At 45.9% G+C, this 16,593-nt stretch overlaps 1 protein-coding gene across 1 annotated transcript in view; it reads left to right on the forward strand.

The window, feature by feature from the left end:
• The window catches only part of USP18 (ubiquitin specific peptidase 18), a 34,133-nt gene extending 18,818 nt beyond the window's left edge, over positions 1-15,315 (forward strand). Inside the window, exons 5-11 of the mRNA XM_068971019.1 lie at positions 5,233-5,312; positions 5,570-5,716; positions 6,046-6,141; positions 6,576-6,743; positions 12,165-12,296; positions 12,767-12,816; positions 14,400-15,315. Of these exons, the coding sequence (XP_068827120.1) occupies positions 5,233-5,312; positions 5,570-5,716; positions 6,046-6,141; positions 6,576-6,743; positions 12,165-12,296; positions 12,767-12,816; positions 14,400-14,445 (719 nt within the window). The 3' untranslated portion in view covers positions 14,446-15,315. The remainder of the gene's footprint in view (positions 1-5,232; positions 5,313-5,569; positions 5,717-6,045; positions 6,142-6,575; positions 6,744-12,164; positions 12,297-12,766; positions 12,817-14,399) is intronic.
• Positions 15,316-16,593: the final 1,278 nt, after the last annotated feature.

A 16,593-nucleotide genomic window follows, 5' to 3' on the forward strand; every position in this document is an offset into this window, starting at 1 on the left:
TGGGTTGCCGTTGCCTTCTCCAGAGAACAGCTAGTTGAGAGGAATATGTTTGGGAACCAACAAGCTTCATGAACTTCAATGTCTGAATGTCTCCCCGGATTTGGGACGTCCAAGCCACTGTTTCTTGAGATGTTTTCTACCCTTTCCCTTCTCATCTTCTGGGACTCCATCAAAGTATAGGTTGTTTCCGTGCATTGTAAGTTAGGTTGTTGATTTGAGATCTTTCTTATTTTTTAACATAAGCATTTGTAGTCTGAGTTTTTCCTCCAGCTTTGCTTTCACTGCATCCCATAAATTTTGGTATGTTGTGTTTTTATTTTCATTTGTCTCTCAATATTCTCATTTTTTTCTGTTACGCAACAAAGTGATTCAATATTTCTATACATTTCAAAATGAACACCATAGGTCTAATTACCATGGGTTACCATGCAAAGATATTACATAACTATTAACTCTGTTCCCCACACTGTACGTTTAATACCTGTGCCTCACTTATTTTGCAGCTGGAAGTTCGTGCCTCTTAATCTCCCTCACATATGTCTCTCCTCTCTCCACGTCACACTGGAGACTGCTCAGGTTCCTTTTGTGGTGTTAATTCAGTCGCTCAGTCATATCTGATTCTTTTGAGACCCCCATGGAGTATAGCATACCAGGCTTCCCTGTCCTTTAGTATCTCCCAGGGTTTGCTCAACTCATGTCCATTGAGTTGATGATGCTATCCAACCATCTCATCCTCTGTGGCCCCTTTCTCCTCCTGCTCTCAGTCTTTCCCAGCATCAGGGTCTTTTCCAATGAGTCAGCTCTTTGTATCAGGTGGCTAAATTACTGGAGCCTCAGCTTCAGTATCAGCCCTTCCAGTTAGGTTGTTTGTTTTCTTAGTGTTGAGTTTGAAGAGTTTTTTTATATTTTGTGTCTTTTAAAATATCTCGTTTGTAAATATTTTCTGTCAATCTGTCGTTTGCTTTCTCATGCTCCTGACAGAGCAGAAATTGTTAATTTTAATGAAGTCCAACTTATCAGTTCTTTCTTTTATTGATTATACCTTGCTGTCATATCTAAAAAATAATCACCAAACCCAAGGTCGTGTAGATTTAGTCTTATATTATCTTTAGGAATTTTATTTACAGTTTTGCGTTTTACATTTAGGTCTGTTATCTATCTTATTCATTTTTTTTCTTTTTTAGGATATAAAGTTTGTGTCCAGATTGGTTTTTTTCATGTGAATGTTCAGGTATTTTAGCAACATTTGGTGAAAACGCTGGTTTCTATTGTGAAGGAGCAATTGACCATTGTTTCAGTCAGTTCAGTGGTTCAGTCGCATCTGACTCTTTGTGACCCCATGGACTGCAGCATGCCAGGCTTCCCTGTCCATCACCAACCCTCGGAACTTGCTTAAACTCATGTCCATTGAGTCGGTGACGCCATCCAACCGTCTCATCCTCTGTCTTCCCCTTTTCCTCCTGTCTTCAGTCTTTCCCAAAATCTTTCAGTCTTTTGAAATTGTTTATTTTGATGTATTTTTGGGCTCTCTATTCTGTCCCATTGGTCTAGTTTTCTGTTCTTTTGTAATACCACTTTGTCTTGATAACTGAGGCTCTGTAGTTTGATATTATCTGATTTTATTTGATTTTTTCCTTCAGTACTATGTTGGCTATTCTGAGTCTTCTGCCTCTCCAGGTAAAGTTTGGAATAAGTTTATCAATATTCATGAAATAACTTTCTGGCATCTTGATGGGAGTTGCATTGCATCTAGAGATCAGGTGAGGAGGAAGAACTGGCATGTTGACAATTTTTAGTCTTTGTATCCATGAACATGGAATATCTCTCCATTAGGTAGGTCTTTTGATTTTATTCATCAGTCTTTATAGCTTTTCTCATATCGATCTTATACATATTTGGTGAGATTTGTATCTAAGTATTTCATTTCATGTACTCTAATATAAATTATATTGTGTTTGAAATTTAAAATCTCACTTGTTCATTGCTGGTATATAAGAAAGTGATTGACTTCGGTAAATTTGCCTTGTAGCCTGCAATCTAACCATAATCACTTATTAGTTCCAGGAGTTTTTGGTTATTTTGCATTTTCTATATGAATGATCATGTCATCTGCAAAGAAGGACATTCTTAAATCTTCCTTTCCAGTCAGTGTACCCTTTATTTCCTTTTCTTATCTAATTGGCTAGGGCTTCCAATAAGATGTTGAAAAGGAGTGGTGAGAGGGAACTTTCTTGTTTATTTTCCTGATCTTGGAAGAAACACTGCTAGTTTCTCACGATTAAATGTGATGTTAGCTGTAGGTTTTTTGAAGATGTTCCTTATCAATCTTAGGAAGGTTCTGTCAGTTCTTAGTTGGCTGAGACTTTTTATCATGAATGGGTTTTGGATTTTGGCAGATGATTTACTGTATCTATTAATGTACTCATGTGAATATTCTTTAGAGCCTGTTGATGTCATAGGTTCATGAATTGATTTCCAGTTGAACTAGTCTTGCATGCCTGGGATAAGACTTGGTTGTGGTGTATAATTCTTTTTACATTTTTTGGATTCTATTTGCTAATATTATCTTATGGATTTTGAATCTGTGTTTATGTGAGATACTGATCTGTAGTTTTCTTTTATTGGAATGTTTTTGTCTGGCTTGGTATTAGGGTGAAGGTGATCTTACAGAATGAGTTGGGAAGTATTCTCTCTGCTTCTATCTTAGGAGGAGATTTTGGGGAATTGGAAGAATTCCTCTCATAAGTGTTCGGTTGAATTCATCAGTGAACCCAGTGGATCCTCTGTTCATTTTTCCTTTCATTCCTCAGACTTTATAACCTCCGTTGACCTATTTGCAGGTTTGATGATTCCTTTGCCAACTCAGATATGCTCTTTACTTCTGGTGAGCACTTCTGTCCTTGTACTCTTCCAGTCAGGAATTTCGATTTGGTCTTTTACATATTTTTTTTTCTCTATTGATACTTTTTATTTAGTGAGACATTGTTTTCATTCTTTAGTTATTTTGGGTTTTTGGATGCTTTAGTTCTTTGAACATACAGTAATAACTAATCTGAAGTCTTTGTCTAGTACGATAACATCTGGGGTGTTTCAGTGAGTTTCTAGTGATTGCTTTTTTTCCTGTGTGTGCACCGTATTTTTCTCTTTCCTTGTGTGTCTTATAACTTTTTGTTAGAAACTTGACACTTTAGATAATGTGACAACACTGAACATCAGAAACCCCCACAGTGGGGTCTTTTCTTGCTGTTGTTTTTACTGTGGCTGTTCGTTTAGTCTTTCCAAAACCGATTCTGTAATGTTTATATTCCTGGTAGTATGCAGCCATTGGAGTTTTTCTATGGTTAGTTAAGTGTCAGGTAGTGATTGGCTAGAAATGTCTTTAAATGCTTTGCACCAGTGAGTCTTCTAGTCTTTGCCAAGGGGCCCTGTGTGTTGATTGGGTGCATATTCAAAGCCCAGGCAGTTTATAATGCTTTGAGCCTTCATTTCATACTTGCACAGAACCTTAAAATCAGTCAGATGGAAGAGACTGGGCTTTGAGACTGACCAGGAATATGTCAGAGCCTTTGAAAGTGTGAGGGCTTCCCTGGTGGCTCAGACCGTAAAGCGTCTGTCTGCAATGCAGGAGACGTGGGTTCGATCCCTGGGTTGGAAAGATCCCCTGGAGAAGGAAACAGCAGTCCACTCCAATACTCTTGCCTGGAAAATCCCATGGACGGAGGAGCCTGGTAGGCTACAGACCATGGGGTTGCAGAGTCAGACACGACTGAGTGACTTCACTTTCACTTTGAAAGTGTGCAGTGAACATCTTATTCCCTTTAAGATCTTTCCTTTGAGTTTCTGGCCAGGCTTTTCTTTCCTCAGCTGGCATGGTTGCCTTGCTGCTGCTGCTGCTGCTGCTAAGTCGCTTCAGTCGTGTCCAACTCTGTGTGACCCCATAGATGGCAGCCCACTAGGCTCCTCTGTCCCTGGGATTCTCCAGGCAAGAGTACTGGAGTGGCTTGCCATTTCCTTCTCCAATGCATGAAAGTGAAAAGTGAAAGGGAAGTCGCTCAGTCATGTCCAACTGCACTGTTTTTTGTCGCTAAGCATTTTCCACAGACGCCCTGGGAATACTACAGGCTTTCAGCTCTGAGTCAGGTTAAATAACAGCAACCTCCTTTAAATGGGCTTTTCCCTGGAGCTGCTGCAAACAGGTCAGATCTTGGGAATGCTCCTGGCCAGGGCTTTCCTAGGTGCCCAGTCTGGCCCCAGCCTGTCGCCTCTGGCAACTGCAAGGCTTCTCGTTTTCAAGGCTTCTGCAGAGCATTGAAGAGGGTGTGGGAACCAGCCAAGCTGAGGAAGCCGCAGTTCCTGCTCTACAGTTTTTCTTGAATTCCTAAGATTTTTGTAAATTCTTGGTTTTGTTGCTTTTGTGGAGGAGTGGATTTAGAGAGACCGTCTCTCTGCTGCCCCAGGTATAACTCATGTTTCTCTAGTTTTCCTAACAGTTTGTACTCCTGGGGAAGTCTTCTCTAAATTGTGAGTCCATAGATGTGCGTATGTGGATACTCACCTTCTGCTAGAATGTAGGTTTCCTGGGGACAGGAACTTTCTCTGGCTTGTGCAGTAACTGCATGTCGCAGGAGTAAAGGAAATTATAGGTTGGGCAGGGCCCTGGTGTTTCTCAGATGAATTGGGACTCCTGGTTCTGGAATGAGACGAGGCAGGACGTTTCTGCCTGTCAAAGTGACTTGACCCTCTTCATGTCCTGTGTTGGCTCTGGGGAAGGCAGCCTGCTGAAAGTAATTCTCTGGAGACAGCATCAGTTCAACCTGCTACTTGCCTCTTAATCCTTGTTTTGGGATTATTAGCTTGGAATTTGGATTGATTAACCATTCAGCTGGGCTTTCCGGGTGACTCAGATGGTAAAGAATCTGCCTGCAAAGCAGGAGAACCCTGGTTCGATCCCTAGGTGGATGATCTAACAAGTAATGCTCACCGATTATGTGCCGGTTATTGACTTGGCAAGCGAATTAGACTGACAGAGTCTTTGCCTCCATGGAGCTGACAGTTGAGAGGAGAGACAAGCCAAAACAAAATAAAACCCCCAAACATTGTGTACAAATTGTGATAAGTATCACAAAGGAAATGGTGTTCACAGGTATGAATACTTAGTCTGGCAGCTGGGGCAGGAGGGCATGATTGGCATCCTGGGCCCTTACCCTGGGAGTTGCTTTTCTCTTTGGCCAGTGTTTGTCCAGCACGACGCTGCCCAGCTCTACCTCACAGTCTGGAACCTGATCAAGGACCAGATCACAGATGTGGACTTGGTAAGTCCTAGAACTGAGAGCTCAGAAAGGGAGGGTGCTGTCCTTGTGCACATGGAAACCAAGAGGAAACGTGTAGAACTGCAGTTGTGCAGGGTGACCACTGTGACTTCTCTGCACCTTAGTGAGCAGGGGCGGGGGCAGCCGCTGTTTCTGGAGCTCTGTGTGGCACCTGCAGCTCTGGACGTGGCTGACCTGCTCACTCGGGCTCTCTCTGCCCCTCTTCTTCCTGCCCCCCACCCCCCTGCCCCACCTTGCAGGTGGCAAAGCTGCAAGCCCTCTACACCATCCGCTTGAAGGAGTCCTTGGCCTGTCTTGAATGTACCTCGGAGATGGGCAGAAACAGCAGCATGCTGGCCCTCCCCCTGTCTGTCTTTGATATGCACTGGAAGCCCCTGAAAACGCTGGTGAGATTCCTCCTGGGGAGTTTGCTATTCCCGGCAGCCCAATGTTGCCAGCGCTCCCTTGCTTCTTTAATGCACCCTTGGCTTTTAAAAACTAATTTCCATTTCCTAACCATGGATCTGGCTAAGTTCTCCTTTGATTTGCAGGAAAAATAAGTCTCTCCTCTTGCTCCCCTTGTCCTTCCTGCTCCTCAACAAGTAGATCCTCTCTGAGATCCTGGCATGTGCACCATGTGGGCCGATGATAGGGGGACTTGGGGAGAACCCTCATCTGTGGGGAGAGGGGTGACCCCAGGTGGAGTAACCCTGGCTTTCCCTGCTCTCTGGGGCAGGAGGACGCCCTCCACTGTTTCTTCCAGCCCCAGGAGCTGTCCAGCACAGACAAGTGCTTCTGTGGGAGCTGTGGCAGGAAGACTCGCTGGAAGCAGGTACTCGCTGCTGATCAGAGGCTTCCCTGGACCATGGGGTGGGGGGGTGGGGGGGTGGGGGCCCTTGGGGAGGGGCCACGCTGAGGGAGGAAATCTGCCTGGCTGGGTCCAGGATCCTGGGGCTTCTAATGCCCAGAGCTGTGAATGCGCTTCTGGGGCCCCATCACTGTGGGGGTGTGGAGGGCACAAGAGCCACACTCAGGCCCACGCTCGCCTGGGCTCAGGGAGCAGACTCTGCAGTCCCCTACAGACCCCTGTGGAGCCCTGGGCTGCTCAAGCCTTCTGTGGGAGACCCAGCAGATTCCGAGGAGGGGTGCTGTTCCACTCCCTTCTTTCTGGGGGAGGAAGAACATCCTGTTAGCCCTGGTGCTTCTTGGAATTGACCTGTTTCAAGTGCCTGGGACTCATCTCCATGGTGACTGTGTTTTTTCCAGGTCTTGACACTGACCGAATTGCCCCAAACACTGACCATCCACCTCATGAGATTCTCCATCAGAAACCTGCGGGCAGAAAAAGTCTGCCACTCCTTGTATTTCCCCCAGAGTCTGGATCTAACCAAGCTCCTTGAGACAGAGGGAGAGCCCTGCAGTGCTGAGGAGCAGGTGAGGGCCCTCGTGCTCCTTACACACACACACACACCCACACACCCACACACCCACACACACAAACGCACACACACACACCACCCCACCCCCCTGCCACACACACACCCTGGCCTCATCAGAGCTCTGTCTCCCTCCCCTCGCCCATCAGACACCACGTCCTTTGTCTGTCTTCTTCCCCTGAGCTGCCCAGCATCACACACACCAGAGGTGCGTTTTGGGTTTGGGGTGTTATCCTTTCCTCTGTGGCTGAGCTCAGGACGCACAGGGAGGAACACTCACCAACGCTCAGTGTGATTTGTGGAAACATACTCACACATTCAAGAAACACTGATCTTTCAAATAAGGAGTTTGGAGTCTTCTTGAATAACAGCCATGGGGCTGTTAGCTTCACATTCCCACCAGCGTTGCTGTTGGCCGCTGCATTTCTGTTAAGACTCAGAAGACTTTATTTCTAATGGCTGGATTTGTGCTCAGCTATCTCCCAGCACTGACGGAAGGAACCATACTTCAGAACCTTCCTTTTACATAGGGTGTGCCACAGGTGACCCGCGTCCTGGGTGCTAAGCAGCACCAGCCTTGCTTCCTTCTCCCGACAGATTACACTCACCTTGGGGATAAGAAAGCAGCCAGCACTTGGGGCCAAATTGATTTAGAGTCAAGTTGGATCCAGTTGTCTTGAGTTAGTAAGTTGTCAGGAGATTCTGAGAAAAAGTGACATAAATGTCTTTTCTCCATAGGTTTAAAATCCTACATTTATTGCCTTATATACATGGGTCAATTTTTGGACTGTCTGTTTTGTTCCACTGGGCTGCTTACTATCCATGCTCTAGAACTATGGGTTTCTGTTTTTTTTGAAAATTGAGGTCTGACCATGGTGACTGTGTTTGAGTGGCTCCTATTATAACAGTGTTTCCTTCCCTGTTTGGGGCATAGGATTCTGTTCTTTCCTTCTAGTTTCCTTATTTCCACTTGCACAGCCTACCTAATGAAGTATCTTAAAATTATTTTACCTTGAAAAGACGTGTGAGGAATTATATAATGTCTCCCTATCTACCAACAGCCTAAACAGTTGTGCAGACTCACAACCAGTCTTTCTTTACTTGCACCCCATCCTCTTCCTTCTCCAAACCTCTACTGGGTTATTTTGAAGCAAATCTCAGATGCCATGTGTGTCCTTTGCAAGGATTTCATTATGTCTGTCTAGGGCTTCCTCGGTGGCTCAGACGGTAAAGAGTCCACCTTCAATGCTGGAGACCTGGGTTCAATCCCTGGGTCAGGAAGATCCCCTGGAGGAGGGCATGGCCACCCACTGCAGTATTCTTGCCTAGAGAATCCCCATGGACCGAGGAGCCTGGCAGGCTACGGACCATGAGGTCTCTAAGAGTTGGACATGACTGAGCGCCTGAGCGCACAGCACGTGTCTCTCTAAAGAAGAAGCACGCTTTTTCCAAACATGACCAGTTCCATCTCATGATTATGTAATATCCTCTAATATCCAATCAGTATGTGGATCTCCTTGACTGTCCTGTAAGATGTTTGCTGCGTTTGAATCTAGGTCCACATAAGGCCTACACTTGCATTTGCCTCGGTTTGCTCCCTCCCTCCCTTGGCCTTTCTTTTTTCCGTAGGTTCTGTTTCTTTGTTGTTCTCTCTCCTTTTCTTTTCCTTGAGATGCATTTGTTTGAAGGGTTTTGTGTACACCCAGAATTGGCTGGTGGTCTTGTTTGGTGCTTTCCTCTCTTCTTGTATTTCCTGTAAACTGATAGTTCCATCCAGAGTTTGCCCCAGCGTAATGTTAAAAACCCAGCGTAATGTCCTCACGGGAAAACAGAGAATGATTTGAGCCCTCCCTTTTAGGGACCAAGCTTCATTTTGTCGACTGAAAAATATAGTTACAACCTGAAAGAAGAGAGTTGTTTTATTTCGTGGAAATGTTTAGGACTCAGAGTCCCAGAGACAGTATCTCAGTAGCTCTGAGAAAACTGCTCCAAGGAGGCAAGAGGGCAGTGAACCAGTGAGGTTGCTCAGTCGTGTCCGACTCTTTGCAACCCCATGGACTGTAGCTTACCAGGTTCCTCCACCCCTGGAATTTTCCAGGCAAGAGTACTGGAGTGGGTTGCCATTTCCTTCTCCAGGGGATCTTCATAACCCAGGGATCGAACCCAGATCTACATTGCAGGCAGATGCTTTACCATCTGAGCCACCAGGGAGTCAGACTATATACAAGTTTGCAGTGGAGGGAGCAGGCAGTCTGAACATCAAAGGTCAGGTATGAAGCTAAGGAGTTGGGCACTCTATGTATGGGTGCAAGCCTTTGGGCTTGAATTCACTCCTTTCGTGTGCAGCTCAGCTACCTGAGCACCTCAGCCAATCCTGTTTCTTTGTTTGCCTGGCTTCTGGCACCCCCCACCCCCAACAGCAGTCACTGTGGGGTGGCAGCATCTGCTGGACCTCAGTTTTGGGGAGCCCTCATTCACATTTGGAGGTCATAGATCGCTGGTGGCTGTGACATTTCTTGTTTATTAATAGGCAGAAGATATTTTCATTTCACAGTTTGTACCACCTTCATCCTGTCCCCTTCATAATCCCATTTCAGAGTCTCAGGTAAGGGACATTATTTGACTGTATTGAGAAGAAAAGTACAATTTTCCTGACTCTTGTGGAGATCTTGTTCAAAATGAAAACTCTCACCACTGTTCCCTTTTCACAGAGAATTGTCTCCTACCTAGCCTTTCTGAGACCAAAGGGAGCAGGGTTAATTACCCCAAACCTGGTGGCTATGCTGGTCTTTCCCTTACCGTGATGCTGTCTTACTGATTCTGCTCTGCTTCACATCTGTCTCCTCCAGACCTCTCTCCTGGGGCTTCTTTCTCTGCTTCTGGATCCTTTCCTGCCCATTTTTATTGGTATTTAGTTTTCATCGCATTCCTTTTTCTTCCCATTGTTCAAATGTCTTCTCATTAGTTCTTATGGTTTTGATCATCTGAAACTGAGGACTTCCGAGTCCCTGTCCCCTACCCAGGTCTCACTCTTGATCCCCAAAGCAGGGTGTCCACCTCCGGCTGAGTCCTGAGAAACGCGCTGTCTTCATCCCCAGACACCTCTGTTCCATGTGTAACTTTATAGCACCAACGTCTTCCTAATTTCCAAGCCAAGAATCTGGGGTTCATCCTTGCAGTGCCCCCTACTTACTCTTTCCCACCGTATCCATCAGTTGCAGAGTGACTTACTGTTTTTTCTTGACTTTGCACAAATCTGTCCCCCACTTCCTCAGTACTGGAGTCAAAAGCTGGCACTTCAGAGCCAGGCAGGCTTGGGTGGAGGTCCCGCCTCTTGATGAGCTCTAAATCTGACGTGAGTTACTCTACTCCCTGAGCTCAGATTCCACGTCTGCAAAATGAGATTAATGCCGACACCCCGTGTACAGGTTCGCTGTGGATATTAAATGAAGCAGTGCGTATGAATCACATTTATCTCTAAACATAGAATCCTACTTAGTCATTATCTCTCATCAGATGCAAAATCCATTTCAGAATGCATCATGTTAGATGAAGGCATACCATATTGTCTTATGAGCCTTGAATGTCTTGTTCTGAAGATGTATTATTATTTTAAACAGTGGACCTCCAGGGAAGTCCCCATAGCATCTTTTTAAAAAATTTTATTTATTTTGACTGTACTGGGTCTTTGTTGCTTTGTACTGGCTTTCTCTAGTTGTGGAGATCAGGGGCTACTCTTTATCGTGGTGAGGGGGCTGCTCATTGTGGTGGCTTCTCTTGTGGCGGCGCGCAGGCTCTAGATGCGTGGGCTTCAGTAATCACAGCACCCGGGCTCAGCGGTTGTGGCTTGTGGGTTAGATCTGCAGCATGTGGAATCTTCCCAGACCAGGGATCGAACCTGTGTCCCTTGCATCGGCAGTTGGATTCTTATCCACTGTGCCACCAGGGAAGTCCCTGAAGATGTATTATTAAGTGAAGTGCAAAGTATTTGCTGCTTCTGATTCTTACGCTTCTCATGAAAGGTGTGAAGGCAGTTTTCTCTCAGTGGCTAGACATATTTAGGCATATTTTTTATATACAGCGTGGATGTGTGAGTATGTCTGCAGTTAGTAAAATTGTCATCACGAGACTGCTAAAGGCACTGTAAAATCATAAAGAGCTGTAACTTTTCGCAAAGCAATAAATAATACAAATCTAACAAAGAACCAGAATAATAACGTTTAAGCTTGTTTTGAAGTAGTTCACTTGAGCAAGTATGTCATAAAATATTTGCGTGTGTTGCTAATGGAAATATTCACTTTTCAAATTTTATATTAGATATACATTTGTCTGTCACCTATCGTATAACAGTTCCAGTATGCTATTAATATTATAGCACATAAATTATATATTTATGCTCATAATTTTCTTACAGCATATGAACCTTAGGTTTCTAAAGAAAAAAATTATAGACTCAGCATCTAGATATGACTCTTTAATTGGTCAGGAGGAGTAAGAAACATTTAATTCACAACACAAAGTAATTTTTTTCTTTGAGGGTGCTTTATGATGTAATATGTAGAAGAATATTGTATTTGAAAGTGAAAGTCACTCGGTTGTGTCTGATTCTTTGTGACCCTGGCAAGAATACTGGAGTGGGTAGCTGTTCCCTTCTGCAGGAGATCTTCCTGACCCAGAAATTGGGGTCTCCTGCGTTGCAGGTAGATTCTTTACCAGCTGAGCTCCCAGGAAATATTGTATTTAAATCATGGAAAAATAAAATATTAGTTCACTTTTGGGATTACAAAAAAGTAATGTATGTGAAGACTTAGCCAAATGCTGGAAGTTAGCTGGTAATTATGTTTATAATGCTTGTTGTCATTTCGTGGTGCTTCTTGCGGGTGGTCAGTCTCTCACCATTTCTTCTGCTCTCAGCTGTGACTCTGCCTCACTTGGACTCTCAAGCCATTTTCATATCCCTTCACTCTGGTGTTCTCAAATGCAAATCTGATGCTGCTGCTCCTCTGCGCAGAGCCTTCCAAGGCTGCCACTGCTGGGATGTTTTGACTCCTGACTCGGCCTCAGTGGCTCCCTGCACCCCTGCCCCATCCCTCGACCCCTTCCCCCACCACCATCCCCCGGGGCGTGCTGCCGGACCTCCACAGATCCTTCAGGGTCAGTTTAAGCACATTGTCTCTGGGGAGCTTTCCTCAACTGCTCATTCCTTCTTATTTTGGGGTAGAGACTGGTTCCCAGATTTATCTGTAAACCTGGTGTGAAACTTCGCTTCACAGCTGTGCTGTAATCAGGTATGAGCATCTTGTGGTCAGAGATGGTCTTCTGGGGCCGTGGGTGCACCAGTGCCTGGCAGAGAGGCACTGAGAAGCAGAGGGTCGGAAGAGGAGGTGTGATGGGGGTCCCTTATCCTTGTGTCCTTCAGCGTGGAGGGCACTATGAGCTCTTTGCTGTGATCGCCCACGTGGGGAATGCTGACTACGGTCACTACTGTGCCTACATCCGCAGTTCTGAAGATGGAGAATGGTTCTGCTTCAATGACTCCAATGTTTGTTGGGTGAGACATGTCCTCCCAAACTGCCTCTTGCCCTGGGTTCTCCATCTCTAATGGGTTCTGAGCCAGGACTGGAAGGCCATTGGGACCCAGACACACTGAAGTCCTGTTTTCTGTGGCGGGGGAACCTTTGTGAAATTTGAAGCCCTTTACTGCATGGAGCCCAGTCTGGTTCACAGCTCTGCTACAGTCTGCTTAGCCTAGCGTCCTGGTTTCTGGAATTCTCGGCTCAGGGCCCTGCAAGCTTGTGCTCTGGGCTAACCTATGAAGGCAAGAAGCTCTAGAAAGAGTTACAAAATTTGGGCCCGGCATAACCAAGTGTAGACAATGCACTCGGGACTTGGTGTGCCGAGAGCCTATCACTGGGTGGTCGGGCCTGGGAATAGTCAGACTGGTCTTTCTAGGGGAGCGAGGGCAGCTGGCAGCACCATCACTCTCTGGCCACTTAACCTGGTTTGTCTTTGTCCTTGCAGGTGTCCTGGAAAGACGTCCAGTGTACCTATGGAAATCATAACTACCGCTGGTGAGGAGGGCTGGGTGGTGGGTCCCAGGGCACTTGGGATGCCCAGCTCACTCAGGGCATCTGTTGCTGTAGGAGAGGGCTGCCACTCACCTTTGGAGGCCCAGAGAATATGCTCAGCCTTGTTTTTCAGCCCCATCCACTGTGCTGCTCCTCTCCTAGTTTATTTTTTAAATTTTTTTCATAGATAAAGGTTTGAAATTCCATATGTATTTTTAAATTAATTAAAAAATGTCTGTGAGTGCTGTGTCTTCGTTGCTTTCTCTGGCTGTGGCGGGCGGGGGCCCTTTGTTGCAGGTGTGCAAGCTTCTGACTGTGGGGGCTGCTTTCGCTGCGGAGGACAGGCCCCAGAGCTTGCAGGCTCAGCAGTTGTAGTGTGCAGGCTTAGCTGCTCCACGGCACGCGGAGCCTTCCCAGACCAGAGATGGAATCGTGTCCCCTGCACTGGCAGGTGGAGTCTTAAGCACTGCTCTGCCAGGGAGGTCCTCCTCTTGCAGTTTAGACCCAGCAGTGCTAAAGTGTCTGAGGCTCCCAAACATCACACCATCCCTGGCTTTGCATGTGCTGTCCCTTCCCCTGGTTTGTCCCTGAGGCAAACCACCTTCATGCTTCCGTGCTTCTGCTCATGCCCACCTGCCCTGTAATGCCTTCCCAGCACCATCCAGGCAGGTTTGCAGGAGCCTCTCAGGTGCTTTGCATCATGTGCTCACCTCCTCACAGCCAGGACCACGCTGCTCGGTCATTGTTCACCTGCATAACATTTTCTCACGTTAACCATGAACTCTTCAGAGGCAAGGATCACTCTTGTCCTTCTCTGTTGTCTGGTATGGAGGCTTGAATTTAGTCAATAACAGTAAATATATTGTTGAAAATCAGTAACTACACAGAGGGGAGGCTGGAGAGGAAAAAGCTTGGCAGAGACTTTGCAAGTTTTTTCTGCAGAGCTTCTGGGTTAGAGGTGACATTGCACACTAAGCGTGGTGCGGGACGTGGCCCCAGCCACATGAGTAGGTCTTCACTTGGAAACTGAGAAATTGGGTGAAATTTGTGCTTGAAATCCTGCTCCCCCCACCCCTGCAACCTGCTACTTTTCCTCTTCTCCTTTTCTTCTAAGCATCTCCCTTAGATACGCTCGTAGATACACACTTGGTCACCTTTTGGTTGTCAGTGATCCCCCGTTATTTAGATCAATAAATAACGAGGGTTTGGCAGACTTTTTCTGTCAAAGGCCAGAGAGCAAATGTTTCAGTTTCTGGGATACACAACCTGTGTCTCTGCTCCTTGGCTCTGCTTCTGCAACACAAAAGCAGCCACCGGTGGTACATGAGGGAGCATGTGTAGCTTTGTTCCTGTTACATTTACTTAAGTTCATGGGCTCATAGTTTGTCAACCCCTGCTTGAGATGTTAGCTAATAGTTATTTACCCAGGTCCCCAGTTTTGTCTGCTCTGAGCTGATAGATAGAGGAAGACCTGATCCAGTAACCCAGGAAGTTTTCTGATGGGTGTTCTAGCGTGAAGTAATAATGTAGCAATGAACTCGGAATGTTTCGTCTCAGTGATGCCCTTGCACTTTTTTCCTTTCTAGGCGGGAGACTGCCTATCTCCTGTTCTATGTGAAGACCGAGTCCTAACGGATGTTCCCTAAACCGTCAGAGGCCTGCAGAGTATCATCTTCCTTTTCTGTTCCTGTCTCTTCAGAGTCTTGTGAGAAATTCTGCAGTGAGGAGAGGCACCATTTTCAAACTGTTTACATTTTATTTATAATCAGTGGTAATTATTGAAATATTTAGCAGTGACACTACAGAGGTCTGGATCAGTCAGAATGGGTTCCACTGGTGGTCTCAAGGCTGGATCAGATCAGGTCTGGATTGTTCCTGCTGTACAAGGCATAGATCCTTTAGCTGGGAGCTGCAGAGTCCACGTGCTCCCAGGGGAGGAGAGACCAGGCCAGTGCTGGTAGCAGGAGGCAGTTGGGTAACAAAGGGCTGTGGTCAGGAATTATTTCAATATTCTATAGCTAATGTGACTGTACTGGTAGGTACTGATTGTATATCATTTCTATTTATAATTTTAAATACTTTGAGGGCTTCTCTAGTAGCTCAGTGGTAAAGAATCCACCTGCCAATGCAGGAGACATGGGTTTGATCCCTAATCTGGGAAGAGCCCACATGCTGTGGAGCAACTAAGCCTGTGCAGCACAACTACTGAGCCTGTGCTTAGAGCCCGGGAGCCACAAGGATGGAACTCACGTGCCCTAGAGCCTGTGCTCCGAAACGGGAGAAGCCGCTGCAGTGAGAAGCCTGTGCACCATAACTGGATAGCAACCCCCGCTCAACACAGCCAGAAAAAAGCTCTCGCAGCAACACAGACCCAGCACAGCCAAAAATGAAAAAGAAAAAAGTTTTAATGTGTATCAATTACATGAAACTCAAGTGCTTTGTAATTGTTATTCATTTATTTGATGAATATGTATTGATCACCTACTCTGTGAAATGGTATGCCAGACACAGTAATGAATACAATTCTTTCTCTCAAAAAGAACTTTTTAATTTAATGGGAGTTGATTAAAATACACGATACTGAGGGTTTATGCTGCAGGAATTCAAAGGAAAGTAAATGAAAATGCTTCTGCTGTGCGCCCGCAGGAGAAGCCTGAAGGCCGGAAGGGGGCTGAGAGTGAGAACAGTTTGTAACCCAGTGGCATGGCTCAGGGTTCAGGGACCCTCCACACACCCGGATGGAAGGGAGGTGGGGCTCAGCACGTTGATCTTGATCCAGGCTCAGAAGTTTGGGTCTAACTTAATACGTAATGAGGATTTCTTTTTTTTTTTTGGAAAGTGTTCAAAAAGGAAAGGAACTCTTAGTGCTGTTTGAGTAAAATGGATTTGCTGGTGACGTGGGTTAGAGACAGGTTGGCAGCATGGGTGGACAGGTGTGCACAGTCCCTGGAGCCATGTCAGAGGAAGAACGTGAATCGTGGGGTGTCCAGGGAAGGGAAACTCTGCACTAACCTGGGAAGAAGTGTGTGGACACCCCTCACCCACAAAGGAAGTGGCTCAATCATTCGTGTGTTTAACAACTTGTTTGAGATTTCATATTTTGTAAGTGGCAGAGCTGAAACGTCCAACGTGAAATGAGGGTGATTTATTCTTCATTGGCAAGAATTTAGCCACACGAGAGTAAATTCTCACCGTATAATAGCCACACAGTGTGGTCATGGACAGATCCTCATCCTCAGTGCTAACCGTCACTAAACAGGTGTGTGTATATTCTTATCTCTACCATCACACACTATCAGGCACGTGGCTGAAAGCCACAGAAGCTGTGTTTTTTCCTTGCAGTCTGCAGGCTGGAGTCTGAAATCAAGGTGTCACAGGGTTGGTTTCTCCAGGAGGCTGTGAAGGAGAGTCTGTCCTGCCTTTCTTCTGGCACCTGGTCGTGCCAGCCCTGCTTTCGTCCACTGCGTGGACCTGAGTCCCTTTGGCCTCCACCTCCATCTTCACGCGCTGTCTTCCCTACGTGTGGTTAGGGGCCATCCCAGTGTAGCATAACCTCACCTTCACTTGGCTAATTTCATCATTCTGAGGTTCCAGGTGGGTGGGAATTTTAAGAGGACCCTATTCAGAGCAGTAAAATGTATTGATCCCTATAGGCCTTATTCTAGGTGTTGGCATGCATATTCACAGATATGAATAATTTTTACATCATGAATTCTACTGGACACATTATTCTGGTCATTGTTTTTTCTCATAATAGTGTCTTAGGAAAGTTCCCAAGTC

Source organism: Capricornis sumatraensis, chromosome 4 (genome assembly GCF_032405125.1).
Source record: "Capricornis sumatraensis isolate serow.1 chromosome 4, serow.2, whole genome shotgun sequence".
NCBI classification, from domain to species: domain Eukaryota; kingdom Metazoa; phylum Chordata; class Mammalia; order Artiodactyla; family Bovidae; genus Capricornis; species Capricornis sumatraensis.